Source organism: Triturus cristatus, chromosome 5_1 (genome assembly GCF_964204655.1).
Source record: "Triturus cristatus chromosome 5_1, aTriCri1.1, whole genome shotgun sequence".
NCBI lineage: Eukaryota > Metazoa > Chordata > Amphibia > Caudata > Salamandridae > Triturus > Triturus cristatus.
Window position 1 is genome coordinate 567,346,436 of NC_140587.1, and position 16,431 is coordinate 567,362,866.

General features: G+C 43.2%; 1 protein-coding gene across 5 annotated transcripts in view; it reads right to left on the reverse strand.

The window, feature by feature from the left end:
- Positions 1-3,697: 3,697 nt before the first annotated feature.
- Positions 3,698-16,431, reverse strand: part of SULF1 (sulfatase 1) — a 285,427-nt gene continuing 272,693 nt past the window's right edge. For all 5 annotated transcript variants that reach the window (XM_085605482.1, XM_085605483.1, XM_085605484.1 and 2 more), the window contains one exon: positions 3,698-5,977. In XM_085605482.1, the coding sequence (XP_085461608.1) occupies positions 5,148-5,977 (830 nt within the window). In that variant the 3' untranslated portion in view covers positions 3,698-5,147. The remainder of the gene's footprint in view (positions 5,978-16,431) is intronic.

Consider the following 16,431-nt stretch of genomic DNA (forward strand, 5'->3'; position numbering starts at 1 on the left):
CGAGGTCGAAGCCGGTTTTGAGGGTTTGCCTCCAGAGGTGTCCCTTACCTTGGGTCCGTTTAGCTCTTTGAGCCTGACTTTGTGCTCCAGTGTCAAGGATTCTCTCAGTGCTGCCGGATTTCTCTAGTCCGAAACTTTCAGCTTGGTCATGTCAAGACCCTGAGTGTTTACCTTCAGACTAGGTTCCTCCCTCTTCACCTTTTTGTTCTTTTTACCAGCGGGCACCTCAATCACCTGTTTGATGCCTAGTTTATCTCCTTGGGCCTCCTCGTCTCCTCCAGAATGTCATCCTTTTCATTAGATAGTCGAGATCCTTTAGGGACTTTGCTTTTTTGTGGTGATGCCATGGCTTAGTATGGCCACCTTTGTTTCTGCCTTGCCTCAATGGTCTTCGGCAAGAATTCTACACAGACCTCCCAACTTTGGTCCTTTGGGAGGCAGAGGATACAGAGCTTGTGTGTCTTTCTGGACATAATTGTGGTGGCACTTCAAGCAAAACCCAAACGGGGTTTAATGCTCCATACCCCTTTCTCATTCTTGGACCACACGGTGTCAGTACGTCTGTCTTCTCACCTTTGGTGTATCTCAGTGTTCTTTAGGTGCTTTTTAATCCTTTTCCAATTGTTGTAGACCCCCTTCCTTCAACAGTGGTTTCTGATGGAAACATATCTTCCTCTGTGCAGTTTCTACTTCCTCAACTCCAGAGCTCTCTTTTAGGCTTCCAGACCCAATGGCGGAAAAAAGAACCTGAAGATGGCAAATGCTTCTAAGGATTTCTAGGGCATGTGTCTGGCATCATTTAAGGAGGGGTCTAAGCCCCAATGGTTTATGATGCCCATGAAAAAAAAGCAAGAGAAGAGAGACTACAAGAAGACTATTCCAGACCTAACCACTAAATCGGAAAAGATTCATGCAGGTTTTCTTTGTTTTCAGCTGCCACTACTAATAGGAAAGCAAACACAAGGAGATGATGGACGGAGCGCTGAAACTTTACAGGCACTCACCCCCAGTCACAGATCTGGGTTGAATCAATCAATCAATCAAACATTTGTATAGCGCACTACTCACCCGTGAGGTTCTCAAGGCGCTAAGGGAGGGGGGGGGGGGGGCTGCTATTGCTCGAACAGCCAGGTCTTGAGAAGTCTCCTGAAGGTCAGTAGGTCCTGGGTCTGTCGCAGGTGGATGGGGAGGGTGTTCCATGTCTTGGCGGCGAGGTGGGAGAAAGATATGCCGCCGGTGGCAGTTCGGTGGACACGTGGGACGGTGGCGAGGGAGAGGTCAGCGGATCGAAGCTGGCAGTTGGGAGTGTAGAAGGTGAGTCGTTTGAGGTAGGTTGGTCCGGCGTCATGGAGTGCTTTGTGAGAATGGGTGAGGAGTTTGAAGGTGATCCTCATCCATCACTGTTGTTTAGCTCACTCCAACACCTCAGTTCAGACCCAGCTATATGCAAATCAGTCTAGATCCTGTGTCTCATGGGAACAGTCCAGCCTGAACTGCGAAGCCATGTCTTCCCTGGACTGGAAACAAGCATCCTGGGACCGGTTTCAGGCTAACAGCCTTCATCAGCCAGGTTAGCTTGAATCCAGTGGCAAAGTGAGCAAGGGACCCACGTCTGGGCATACCCTGCCAACTTAGGTCGAACAAAGCAAACACAAGGAGATAATGGATGGAGCGCTGAAACCTTTCAGACACTCGCCCCCAGTCACTGATCTGGGTTGAATCCATCATTGTTCTTTAGCTCACTTCCCCACCCAGTGGCCCACTACACCACTCCAGTTTGGGCCCAGCTATATGAAAATCAGTCTTGACCCTGTGCCTCATGCTAACAGTCCAGCCCGAACTGCCAAGCCATGTGCCACTGGATTCACGCTAGCATGGCCGATGAAGGGTGACATACCCCGAAACCGGTCCCAGGATGCTTGTTTAGGGTCCAGGGAGGACCTGGCTTGGCAGTTCGGTCTGGAATCTTCCCATGAGGCACAGGGTCAAGACTGATTTGCATATGGCTGGGCCCAAACTGGGGTGGCGTAGTGGGCAAAAGAAGGAAGGATTTAACTCAGCCCTCTTGACTGGGAGAGAATACTTGAATCATTCAGCATTCCATCCATCATTTGTTGCAGTTACACTACTAATAGGAAGGCACATGTAGAAGAAACATGTCTTGTTTACAAGACATTCTTTTAGTTTAATAAAGCTCACTTAAATTTCCAGTGACTGATTGTTACCCCACTTGGGTCTGACAATTGATAGCTATTGTTACTACAAGTTACATTGTAGTGTTAATTTCACCCAGTAGGGTTTAATGCTGAAAAGATTTTATATTGTATGTTTATAAAAAGCTCTAAAGTTCACTTACAAACGACAGTTGAAGTACACATATTGTTATAAAAAAAGAAGAAAAAAAACATTTGAGCAGGCCAGTTGAATCGGATTTCCATAACCAGAAAAACAGCCATGCAAATCATAACTTAGGCACCAAATGCAATGCTCTTCAACTTGCTCCTCACTCATACAAAGGTCCTTTAATTCAGATTACATTAATGGTAATGTCATATAAGGAACATTGGTGAAGGTCGACTTCATCAAGTTTGCAGGTCTGAAATATGTTTTTCTTTACCAAAAAATGTGGCAGGGACCATGACGGGTGAGATCAACAGAGTCCAAAAGAGTAGCAGATGTTCAACTCTACAACTTCAACCCAAGCATCTTCACAATAATCAGCCACCAAATAGCAAGATCTGGGTCAGAAATTCCTATTTCTTTACATTCCATGTTTTTGCTTCCTCGACTTTCAATCCATGTCAGCAATTTAGCTCCTGTTCATTTTTCACGTTTTACTTTGTCTTGCATTTCCTTGTAGTGAGCTATCTCCAGGATGTTCTGTTTCTGCGTTCTTCTTCTGTGGGGCATATTACTCTTCTTTAATGCATACTTTTAAATGTAGTCACCTCCAGGTGTTTAAAATGGACAAAGACTGACACATAGCAATGGTTGCGTATTCCAAATGTAATTGTGGTTCTCTGCAAATGTGTGAGAAGGAGGTACAGAGTTTTCAAAATACTGTCACGCAAAATTTAAAGAAAATGCAGTGCCTACAGGTGAGTGGGTGTGTGGTAATTGGGGGTTGTGGAGTTTAGGAGATGTGAGGAAGAGCATTCAGGAGAGAGTGAAAAGAGGGTGAACAAGAAGAAAGGGATGTGGTGTAAGATATGCAAATGGATGTGATGTGGAGAGAAAAGGGGCACACAGATTGGCTATAATGGGAGTGATTGGTATACCCGGACGACCATTATCCCCTCCACAGACCTCAGTAACATTTGATAAACAGAATCACAATTTCAGATTTGAAATTCTTTCAATATTATTTACAGCAAAATCATTATTGTTATTCATTTACCTTAAACAGGCAACATCCATTGCCAAAGTCAATAGTCCATGCTGGTTCTAGGTGTAAGTCAATTGTTGTGTTATACATCTGGATGCAATAACAGTGCGCTCAGACTATCCAAATACTGGTCGGGTGACTCGTTATGGGGACTACAGAAACTTAGTTTACATGTTTAAGCGACACCCTTAGAAAACATATTCTATGCCGCTTTTTGAGACCCCCCACTTTTTTTCATCCCACTTAAAGCTGTGAGAGTGGGAAATCACATACCACATTCATCTGACTTGAAAACTGGAACATTTTCACCAATTTCATTTTTGCAAAGTTAAAACACCTTTTTATTTTTAGAGATATTGCCTCATGACTTTCCTGAAGTCAGAATTGTTCTATAAAAGGATCACAGAATATTATACAAGTTTTAAAAAGTTTGTTGTCTATTTGCATGAATTCTATTTACAAATAGGACCAATTAGGACCATAAATATGTGTGTTCCGTCACTCAGCCCTTGACTATCACATCAACAGCTAAATCATTTTATCGTATTTACAGAAATAATAACAAAGCTGAAAAATACTGAACATTTCCAATTTTCTGACTGAACTGCCTGTGGTGCAGTTTTCTGAATTCGCTTTTGAGAATTAAAAGCAAGTTTCTTTGCAGTGCTCACGAAAAATACAACACAACGTGAAATGATACACAACATACAACAAACCTTGCTGTAAACTAGATACCACGTTAAAAATTTGATGTGAGGTAACCCAAAATGCTTTTTCCTTGTGACAACGGGTGCTGCCATTTCAATAGAGTTGACGTAATTTTAAGTAAAGTAAGTAATTTAGTACAAAACCACAAGATTGTTTGCAGCTCTGCAAGCGGTGCAAGACGGCTACTCTCTATTTACTTTCTCCTGTGAAAATACATTGGAATAAATATAAAAATGTGCTGTTTAATTTTCCACTAACTCACAAAAGACACCACCAATTATAAATGATTTGTTAATACTTAAAGCCATTCACTTAAACAATGGAACAGTACGGTGTAGACTTTTTGCAATGTATGTGTCAGACCTAAGGCGTTATTGTATTAATAAATACGCAACTAAATACATTTTTCTATTCAAGTGCCAACACTCATTACTTCTTCTAGAAGGAGTGGAGGTAGTAAAATATGCAGTATTGTTTTTGCAGTTTGTTACAACATTCCAACCAAGTTCCTCTCACAAATCTTGCCACATTCTATATTTTTAAGCATACATTTGATTAATCCACAACAGCACCCTAGTTGTAAATGTGGCAAAAATAAACATGATGTACGTTAAGTGTGGGAAATGACACAAAGTTGTGGTAATCGAGCTACTAAAAGTGCAAAAAAAATTACCTAAATGTGTTACATCAGAAAGTCCAGTGGTTAGAAAAACCTCATTCGTTAAAAACACATTATGGGGTCAGAAGATATTCACATAAGAATGCAAGTCTACAAAAGCAGAGAAAAACAACCATTTAGAAACAAAGTAAACCTAAGCTTGTACAGGGTGCCATTTGTGCGGCATTCGATGTTCCCCCCCACAGTGCAGAAACAAATATGCGTATATATAGTTGTTTTTGAACCAAAGTTAATATTTGAGCATCGTTCTACAGGACTGTTTTTTCACCCATAGAATGTATTGAACACCGGATCTCTACATTAAACATGGAATGTCAAGTGCAATGTTATTTTTTTACCAGCTAAAAAAATATATGTGTATGGATTAAATTGTGTTCAATTGGAAGATAGTGGGAATGAGGCACTTCCTTCTATTGTTTGGATTTGTGGAATCCCTCCTGTATGAAGATGTTCGTTTTCGCTCAAAAAGCTCTCCATGTTCATATCGCTCGTTGGCCGATCAGCAGTAGAATGACTTTCAGCCTTGTGATCACTTTTCCCATTGAAGCGGAGGTGGAGGTACATTTGCTCTTCAAAAAGATCTCCTGCAGGATCACTGTCAAGCAGCAAGTCTTTCTGAAGAGTCCTAGATGGTTGCAAAATGGAACTATGTCTGGTCTCTAACTCTGTCCATCCATTTCCACTGATTTCTATTTCGGGGCTCTCAAACCCTTTATTTTCCATCCATATTTCAGCTTGACTGTTGCTCCGTGGTGCAGGAACCTCAAGGTTTTGTTCAGGAATATTGTTATTTAATTCAGGCATTTCCTGACTATGTGCTTTTCTGCTGAAATCACGGATGCCAAAGTCTGCTGCATTCTCAGGCTGTCTTTCTTCTGCTGCCATTCCGCTTGATTCTTCACTGGACTCCATTGAAGTCATTTCCACCCATGCCAATGGTATTGGCCAGGCTCCTGAGAACTCATCATTTCCAGCTGCAATGTTCCCCTCCGTTTTGTTTATCTCAAAAACATGGTTCAGCAGTGCAAACATTCTATCTACATCCTTCAAGTAATTAGTCCAGTCATCCATAGAAAGTCTATAGTTTTTTCTCTGTTGGTAGATGCGGTCATCTACACTGTACAAATCTTCCAGTCCTTGCCAGTCGATGTTCTCTGTAAAATTTGGCAGGTTAACCTTCCCATCCATCCCATAGTTGTCCTCTGCTGCAAAAACAAAAAGAAAATTGACATTTCAATAATTACCTTGGAAACTCGCCACAAACAAGCTTCATCCAGGAGCCTATGCATTGTTGTGAATTCTCATACACGGTCATTGCAGTCTTGCTAGCTCCTAAACTTGATTTTTAAATTAAAACAACTGCAAAATTCAAAACGTCTCAAAAGGCCAAGCTATTGGCTTTATCGCTGTTAGTTTCCATTGGTGTTAATCAGTTCCAAAATGGGTGCCTGTGCATGACGGTACATGCATGGTCATGGGCGGGCATTTTGAATTTACTGTTCAAACATGGGCGATAGCCACAAAAAATAAAGTGTCAAGAACCACCAAAAAAGTAACAAGTGGCACAGTAGCACTTCCAGGACCTCCCAATAAGAATTATGAAAAGATAAAAAACAAGATACATTTTTTAAAATTACTTTAAAACTTGCAAGCGGGGGGGGGGGGGGGTGAATGTGGCAGGAAAAATTGTCAGAGGCAGAGAAAAAGTTCCCTCGTGAAAATGTGTCATTTTACATGAGAACATAAAAAAAACAGTGAGAGGAATGGGGGAGCAATGTGAGAGGGAGCAAGAAGATGGGGAAGTTAGCCAGAAAAGATATGTGCATTTGTGGGCTTACTTAGAATCTAAAGCTTGTCCACCAAAAATAGCTGCAACTGGTATTGTGAAGTCAGTGGAAGTTCAAATTCAGTTTGTGGTTGCATTGACATTTCAAGAAGTTGAAACATGTAACTGCAAACAGAGGTAGTACATCCATGATAAACATGGTAAAGCACAGACTCAAAATATAAACTTTCTATTGTGGACAGATGTTAAGATACAGTGGTCTTACAGGATTCATCATTGCCGTATAAGCACCTGCCAGGTAATGCTTGAGTGGGTAGTGCATTATAGCCCACCAGAATCCATGGGTTGGTTTGGTAAGAAAGTCTGCACTTAGCAAGAGGGTTTAGTGTGTCTAAAACTGGGCCCTATGTTCAGGAAACACTGCAAAAATGTATCCGTTCCAAACCAGGCATTCAAGAAGTGCCTGAATCTGAAACTGCATGAACATATCACACAATGAATTCAGTACTTCAGCTTACAGCTCACCCAATGAACCAGTTCAGTTCAAGGTCAAGGTGCAATGCCCAAGACCTTCTGTAAATGAGGCCCACTCTACCAGCAAAAGTCAACTTTCTACTAGATATGCTTAAGCATCCTGGCATCTATACATAATGTCTAAGCAAAAGAGTCACAGATGAAGAACCGTCATTGTTGTGGAATTTCCCCCGATGGACCCAAACTAGAGATGCCAAGCAATGTACTTTAAATTCAGTAAAGGTCTCAAGAAATCTCTGTGGCACTTTAATGGCTAGGCCAAAATGGGATTCATCTCATGCTTCAAAGTTTGGGTACCTGGACAGACAAGGTGCTAATTCTAAATCCTCTGCAACTCTAGCACTACCCGCTCTAAACAGGATGTGAGCCCCATACTAGATTCATGGACACTTTGGTTGAACAGCCGAGCACAATAAAGGCTAGAGGAGCAACCATTGAGTTCACAACACCTACATGAAGGAATATGAGATCAAGCAACTTATTTTCAACTTGATCATTCATGCAGCAACCTGAAGGGATTGTGAAGTGAGATATATACAAAAACCATAAACTACACAAAAACTCTTTTTCAGGCAATTCCGTTCTTTTCACACCTTGTCCATTGTGAAAGTGTGCAATAATTCAATTTTAGCAAGACAAAACAGAGAAACAACAAACTCTTATTATGTAGGGTTGCAGCCACCAATCAAACATCTATAGGCGTGTAGAGCCAGTTAAATGCACTGCTAGATGGGGGAGCAAACGCAAGAAACTAAACAACACTATTTCATCTTTAGTGATTGTGGATCATCCTTTAATTGTCATTTGATAGGGTGGTGTGGTAAAAGAAAAAGTGCCTGGTAAGAGAATGGATTGTGTGGATTTTCTTGTGGCTTAACCGCTTCTTCGTTGAGGTTTCTTACAATTGAGTGCCGTGCCATGGGCTTGTACTTCTGGTTAGATACTGGACACTCGCATCCATGCATCTCAAATCAGCACCATGCCTCTTGGGACTCACCTTGTGCAACATCCAGTGATCTGTATCTACAGTTGTTTGAGGCCACATTCCCTTATTTTTCAAACTACTTCTAGTTTGTCATTTGGCAACGTTTTCAAAGTTATTCTATTTTATCAAAATAACTTCTATAATCTGGAGCCAATAAGGCAATTGCATTTACAAACTTTAGTGGAAGGGAGTTTACTTTACAAATGTTTCTCCTCAAAAGCTTCCATTCGTTTACTTTTTCCATGTGTTGGTACCCCTTTAACAGGGATGAGGTCATGGACCTTCAAAGGGCTGCAGTTACAAAGTCTGCAGCTAGCTGCCTTTGCTAGCTTCAATTTGAACCTATTTTCTGACCCACCTGCCAATACATCCTCTATGTTTTTCAAGAATTATTAAAACCACATTTGCACCTGCATGGGAAATACGTGTTAGGCTTCACTGGAGACTCCTGCTGGAGTGAAGATTACTATCTATATACGTACAATGCTAACTTAGCACAACCGCGTTAGATGTTAGAAAGCCATCTTGCCGCTTTTGCTGCTTTTGCACACGACACTGTAGTCACATGTTATTAATTGAGAAATGCTTGCTCGACTTTGCTTCGCATGAGAACTGTCTGTTGTTCACATCCCTAACAGTGAGCAGCGACCTTGGTCTGAACATTGTGTAAAGAAACGGTCTGGGTCGCTACACGGTGCATGTTGCAGGGATTCTGCTTATGCACAGAACTATGCACAGGAAACCAGGACCTCAGTGAATTGTGGTGTACCAAAAACTCACCTCAGAACCCCGAACCCCTTGATCGGACCACTTACCTTATATGGACTTACAATTTATGCCCTTGGTTCCCTTCTATCAAACTTGAACTCTGCGTTCCTGCAAGTGCGCCCCTACTGGTTAGTGGTCTGATCAAGGGGGGGTGTAGTGAAGATTACTATCTATATACGTACAATGCTAAGTTAGCACAACCGCGTTAGATGTTAGAAAGCCATCTTGCCGCTTTTGCTGCTTTTGCACACAACACTGTAGTCACATGTTATTAATTGAGAAATGCTTGCTCGACTTTGCTTCACATGAGAACTGTCTGTTGTTCACATCCCTAACAGTGAGCAGCGACCTTGGTCTGAACATTATGTAAAGAAACAGTCTGGGTCGCTAGACGGTGCATGTTGTTGGGTTCAGGTTGATTGGCCCACTATTTAGCCATAACACGCACGCAGCTGCAAATACCTGAAAGTCGAGTGCTTTTAATATTGCAGGCAACATGTGTTAGATTCATTCGGAAGAAGAGCTTTCCCAGGAGCAGAGTCTAGCTGATCCTGTGATGTGATTCCACTAAGCTGATCTTTACGGTATGGGGTTCGCCATTCAAGCCTAGAGACCTTTTATTAGTAATAATAATAATATTAGTTTACTAGCGAAAGGAAGGTGGCTGTCATCCACCATCATTTGATTATGATTACTCCTTTCATTTTCTATGGTATTGTAACTATGCTGATGGTTTTGATCTTAATCATTTGTCTGCTTATGTTAGCCAAAGTACTGCATCTTAGGACACGAGGTTTATAAAATAAACTCTTTAAACTTTACCGTGTCTATGTTTATTCTGTTGTGGACTGATATGAGAATAATTACGAACAGGTATTTCTGATTCCCACCATTCCTGAGAATACCCTAAATCACTTGTTCTGGGTTGTCTATACAGTGGGACCGCTGAGATAAAACTCGGATAACGAATGGGACACTGATGCTGGTCGGATAAGGGATTCGGGGTTCTGAGGTGAGTTTTTGGTACACCACAATTCACTGAGGTCCTGGTTTCCTGTGCATAGTTCTGTGCATAAGCAGAGTCCCTGCAACACTGCCTCATTGAACAGAGCCATGCACTGCCAGGGTTAATTTGATGGCAATGAACTCCAATCCTGCAGCCAAAACCTTGTCATGATAACATGTTATAATAATTATTTGTATATTTTCAGCGGTTGGTTTAGTCATGCTTAAAATGACAGGATTATCCACTCCAGCATGTGAATTTGTAACAGAATAATGCTACAAAATGTTAAATAATTCTTTAGAAATGTGACAGTGAATAAAGGACAAAGTATATGGTTTCTAATTGTTCAAAGTAGGTTTTTATTAATACATTCTTGGAATGGCTTACTTTCCTAGTGACTGCTTGTAATGCCATCAATAAACATTTTACATTAAACATTGCACATTAGTTTGCTTTATTCACTTTCACATTTATTTTTGCTATAAGACGTATTATGGAGTAATGGTTAATAAAATTGGGTGTGAAGTCTTGGATCTTCAAACAAAAAAACCTGCTACTTACCTTGGGTAACGATTATATTTATGGATACACAATTTTCACTCAGGTGCCTCACCTTAAGAATTCTTTTCAAGCTTCATACTGGTCTGGAAAACGTTTTCCAAGTGATGGCTCTTCAGTGTCACCAGGTGGTGCGCTGAGGCTCCAGCTTCAACTCCACTGCTGAACATGACAACACTGCAGTATATTAGGCATAAACTGGTGCACTGGTGTCCGTCCCTGGACCTTCTCCACTCACTAGTGAAGCATGTGGAGAGGAACCGAGAGAGGAACCAAGAGAGCAACCATGACAATTACAACACATAACATGTATGCCTACCTTGGGATCTTATTAGTAATGACACCAAGCAGAGGGCAGGCAGTGAGGAATCTGCAGAAAAATTGTGTATTCACCTCAAATATTATTACCGATGGTAAGTAATGAAATGGTTACTTACCAGCAGGAGCAGTTTTGCAGCTTGAAGAATTTTCTGTATTCACGAGCTTCATATTTCTCTGCCATCTTGTGGTTGGGTCGGTAATTGTTTTGTTTTTTTGTGAGCATTGTCGACCACCGTTTGGTGGCAAGTCCATTCCTTGTGTGATGCAAGACAGCGCCTTGGAAATTCCTTTTTATACTTTTCAAATATTGTTTTCTATTCCCACCTGTAGGCTTCATCTCCCATTTCTGGGAAGGACGGTAGGTCGCATGTGAATCCAGAAAGTTCTTCAAGCTGCAAAACTACTCCTACTGGCAAGTAACCATTTCCTTTTGCATTATGAATCCTTTTCTGGACTCACATGCTGTGCATTAGATTATGTAGCAGTATCCTGTCCCCTGAGTTGATTGGGTTGAAATGTGGATGTGTTGGCAAACAGAAGTTGTAGTACCATCTGTCCCACCTGTACCTCCGTTTATTTGGATATCTATGCAGTAGGTGGGTGGCGATGAACAGGTAGCTGCCGTGCAAATTTTGTCAATGGATACATTTGCTAGGAATGCAAGGGTTGCACCCTTTTTCCTGGTTGAGTGTGTTCTAGGACGCAACGGCTTTCCTGCTCTGGAGTAGCAGGTTTTAATAGTCTCCACTAACAATTGTGCAATTGTTCCCTTGGTCACTGGTGATCCCTTGCTTGCCCTAGCAAAGGATACGAATAAGTGGTTTCCTTTACGAAAACCTTTGTTCTTGTAGATAGTACATTAATGCCCTTCACACATCCAGTGTGTGCAGGGCTTTTTCTTTTAGCGTCTTTGGTCTTTAAACAAAAGCTGGCAGTTGTATGCTTTGGTTGACGTGGAATAATTATACCACTTTTGGTGGGAATTGTGGGTTTGTTCTGAGGACCACTTTGTCATTATAGATTTACAGGGATGGTTCTTGTATCTCGCTGGCTCTGCATAGTGATGTGATCACCATTATGAATGCTGTTCTGTTTTCAGGGTTAGAAACTTCGGATCTGCTTTGTGCATAGGTTCAAAAGGCTCTGTAACCAACTGCATTACTACTGTGTTTAAACTCCACAGAAGGGCTGGTACCACTCTTGGTGGTGCCATCCTTTTTGAACTTTCCGGGAATTTTTAAATACTAGAAGTGTGAAGAGGCTGTTTCCTGATGTACCTCTGGTGTATGCTACTATTGCTGCTAGGTGTACCATTAGCAACGCGTGGGTCAGACCACTGTCCAACAGGTGAGTGGGGTAGGTTAGTACCATCTCCTGGTCTGTTCTTGTTTCCATCCTTCTGTTACCTGTGCACCTGTGCCCCAGTGTATGTATCTGTTCCATTTTTCCATTTAGCATTTTCTTGTGTTGATTCTCTTGCTTACCTAAGGATTTCTATTGTACTGGGGAGGTACCTGTAGGTGGCCAACCTCTGGGTATTCAGGGGCTATGCTGCTAGGCTGAGTGTGGCTGGTTCTTGATAGTACACTTATATTTTGGATTCTTAGCAGGTCCTGTTCTGCCTTGATTGGGATCATGTGCCCTCTGGACATCTCCAGCAGGTCTGAAAAACATTTCTGTCTGGCCCATTGTGGGGCTATGAGAATGAGCATTGTCCCAGGTTGTCTGGGCTTGTCCAGTATCTTTGGGATCAGGGGAATCGGTGGAAAGGTGTATGCAAATATTCCTGATCAGTCTCGTGACAAGACATTCCCCTTGGTTGGTGGTGTGGAAACCTGGAGGTGATGTTGTAGCATTTTGTGTTTTGAGGACTTGTGAAAAGGTCTGTTTGGCATGCCCCAAACCTTGCAAACATTGTTTGGCGCCTCCTGTTTTATCTCCCATTCATGGAGGGTTTTGTATGCCCCTTCAGTCTGTTCACCTCAGTGTTTGTTTCTCTGACCGGTGAAGGACTTCGTTCCCCCTTGGTTGTTGAGGTAGAATATAGTCGTTGTGTTGTCCATTTGGATCAGACCAGTCTGACATGTTAAATGCGCTTGGAATGTTTTTAAGGCAAGAAAAACTTAATCTCTAGATAGTTTATGTGTTTAATGGCATTTGTGGGATTCCAGAGTCCTCTGGACTTCAGGCTGCCTGTGTGTGGTCCCAAACTCTTGTGGGATGCATCTGTAGTTATGGTCACTGTGGGTACTGGTGTTTTGAATGGTAACCCTCTGTTCACATTTGTTCGGTTCCACCATTCTAGTTCCCTTTGTGCCTTTGCTGTGACAACCACTAGATTCTCCTAGCTCCCCGTGGCTTATGACCATCTGTTGCAGATCCATCCCTGAATGGGGCACATATGCAGTGCAGTGTTGCAAGTGCCATGAGTGGGATGCATGATACCATCATGCCCATCAGTTTCATCACTGGTAAAGGTGACTTTGTTCTACAACTGCCTCTGCTCTCTTTTGCACTGGGTACGCTTGTGCTGTCTTGGAGTTTAGGGTTGCTCCCAGGAACACTTTCCCTTGATCCAGTTGTGGTGAGGAGTTCTTGATGTTTATTGTAAATCGGAGATGTTGAAGTGTTGCAATCACTGTTTGTATGTCTTTGTGGGATTTTTCTTTTGATTGTGCTTTTACTAGCCAGTTGTCTAGGTATGTGTAGGTAGGCATCCTTTCAGTCTAAGAAAGCCATATAATTCCCTTTCCTTAGGAGTGGTATTACTCCTTGCAGTGTTCTCATCCTGAAGTGTTGAGTTTGTATGAACTTGTTTAGAAATCTGAGGTCTAGGATTGGTCTTAGTGTTCTATCCTGTTTTGGTACCAGAAAGTACAGGGAATAGTCCCATTGCCTACTTCTCTGGGGGGAATCCTTTCTATGGCTCTCTTTTGGAAGAGCTCGTTGACCTCTTTTCAGAGTTGTGCGAGTTCCTGTCCACAGACGTTTTTGTTTTCAAGGGCAAGTGTGGGGACGTTTTGAGGAGTTCTATGTAGAGGCAATGTTTTATTATGTTTAGGATCCTATTGTCTGATGTTATTTTATTCCACTCCTTGGGGAACCACCCCAATTCTGCCTTCCATGGGTATTTGGTGGTGGGGCTGAGTGATTAAGTCAGTTGCCTGCTAAGCCTCCCCCTCTGTGAGGCTGGCCTCTTCCTTTTGTTCTCCCTCAAAAGGATTGTTTCACAGGGTGCTGCCATTGATGGTGTGGCGTTTGATGCGTCAGTAGACTTGTGTGGCTTTGGGGCTGTGGTTGTTGCTACCCCATTGTGAATGCCCTGCCTGTGGGCCATCTGTTTGCGTTCCCTCCTCTTCTGAGGATTCGTTGGAACTGGAGTGCTCCCATGGCCTTCAAAGTACAGCTATCCTTCTTTAACTGTTGTAGTGTATTGTCTACCACCTGTCCTAACAGAGCTTTGCCTGTGAGGGGCATCATGCTGATAATTGATGTCTATACCTCTGTCTTGAATCCGGACATCTGAGCCAGGCCTGTCTCCAAAGTGTTGTCCCAGTGCACCCCTGCCAGCTGCCAGGATCTGTTGCATCCAGTGCAGATTTAAGGCAGGTATTGGCAGTATTTCGCCCTCTTGAATCACTGTCTCAGCTCTCTTGCGGTACTCTTGAGGAAGGTGCTGTTTTAGGCCCTCAATCTCGTCGCATTGCTGGTGTCTATAGCTGTAAGAAGCGCGCTGGAGTTCGCCATTCTCCACTGTGTGGCTGCCTCTCTCTTTTCATCTTCCTCCCCACCAGATCGGGCCTCTTGCTCTTCTTCTCTGGTGGTGGCACTCTTAATGTGGAGGCATTGTTCTTTTCCTCACAGTGGGGACAATGATGGAATGTGCAGGAAAATTGCCCTTATGTATTTGTGGTAAAGGGTGGAGTGTTTGTGTTTCTTCTCAACTCGCGGCGTTTTCGCTCTTACAGTGGCCAGTTCTCAAAAGGCCTCTTCCCCTGGTCTAGAATGCTATGAAACATGGGTAAGTAGAGGTTAGCCTTTTGTGAGGGCCATCAGGCTTTTGAGTAGGAGGCATGCTTCCCCTTTCTCCTCTTCTAGCTGTACCCCATAGGTATCTGCAGTCCTTTTGATGAGGTTGTTGTATAGGGACAAGTTGTCAGGTGGCCAAGGTCTTGAGGGACAGCTTTCCACCCTTTCCCTCAGGGTACTCGGCATCGAGGTCATGCTAGGTGTCTTCGAACTGGCATTGGTCCTCGTACATCGCTACTTCTTCGGTTTCGACCTCAGATCTCCTTTTTTTTCTCCTCATCTGGCTCTGGCATTGCTGGGGCCGCCAAGCCTAACAGGTCGTCTTCTCCCTCGGTGGTTGCCGACGGACTTGTCGGAATATGAAATTCCTTTAAGGAGTCATCAAACTCTTTCTTTCTCTGAAGTAGGGCTGCCATTTCAACATCGAGTCTTCGTTTGTTTAGTTGAACCTCAAACGGTCTTTGTTCAGCGTAGACCATTGATGGAGTTCTCTTTTTCGGTATCGTTGGCTCTCCCAGCCTCGATTCCCTGCCTTTCTCTCTTGCTCATTCTCGAGCACTTGGTTACAAGGAAGTCTTGTCGATGATTTGTCCCCATCGGTGTCCTTTGGTTGGGACCCTTGTAGTGCTCTTTGTTTGTGCTAACCTTTGGTTGTTGGGTGTTTCAAAGACGAGGCTGCCTGCAAGGACTTGGAGTCCGAGGACCTTTTGGCAGTTTGATTACAATTTGCCATTCTTCTCAGCATGCTTCAGCAATTTCCCCGACACTTCTCTTTTTTCAAAGGTGGTTGAGGAGCATGGGTGGGCGGAACTCCACAGAATTAAGTACATGAAAACTCTGCAAGATTCCGCCTAGTTCCACGAATGGGCAGAAATAAGCAGGCCACGCTGATTTTTAGCGGCGGGAGCTTGTTCTGTGCTGCAAAATCAGTGTGAACAGCACCACACAGCGCTCTAGAGGGCGCTGCTCCTTGCTTGTGCTCACCAACTTACCATTGGCTAGCGGCACATGAGAGAAAACTCAGCTACCAGGTAATTGGTGGAGTTTGGCCAGAACTCTGCGTTAAAAGCAGAATGCGGAGTCGCCAAAACTCTGCAAACTCTGCCGGCTGAGCAGAATTAATAGCCATCCCTGTTGAGAAATCCTCAACACCAGACTCCCCTCCACATGCCGGTTCTCCTCATTGTCATTGGATAGGCCAAGATCTTTCTAAGAATCCTGCATCTTCTGAGTGCGAGCCATGTTGAAGTGTTCTAGTCCCTGTCGATATCGTACCTTGAATGAATGGGGCTCAGGCCTCATACTCCTCATCCTTGTGGTCCCTTGGCAGGCAAAGGTTGCAGACCCTGTGAGGGTCTCTTTTGAAGAATTTGTGGTGAAAGTTGGGGCAGAATTTAAAAGAGGTATTTTCCATGACCCTTTCCTGCCTCTCCACTCTTCATTCTATGGCCACGTGGATCTTACCAGCGGGGTCCCCTGTCAGGGTTGAGAAAGCTCTGCTTCTCCTTTCTTTGGATTTTCTCATGATCTTCAGTGATCCTTGCTGAATGTGTGGCTTGTTGTCATTTTGTATCTGTGATTCTTTGGGGCTCCTATGTCAAGCTTCCAAACCCAACAGTGGAAAAAAAAGAATCTGAAGATGGTGACCACACACAGGCATGTCCGGGGTGCC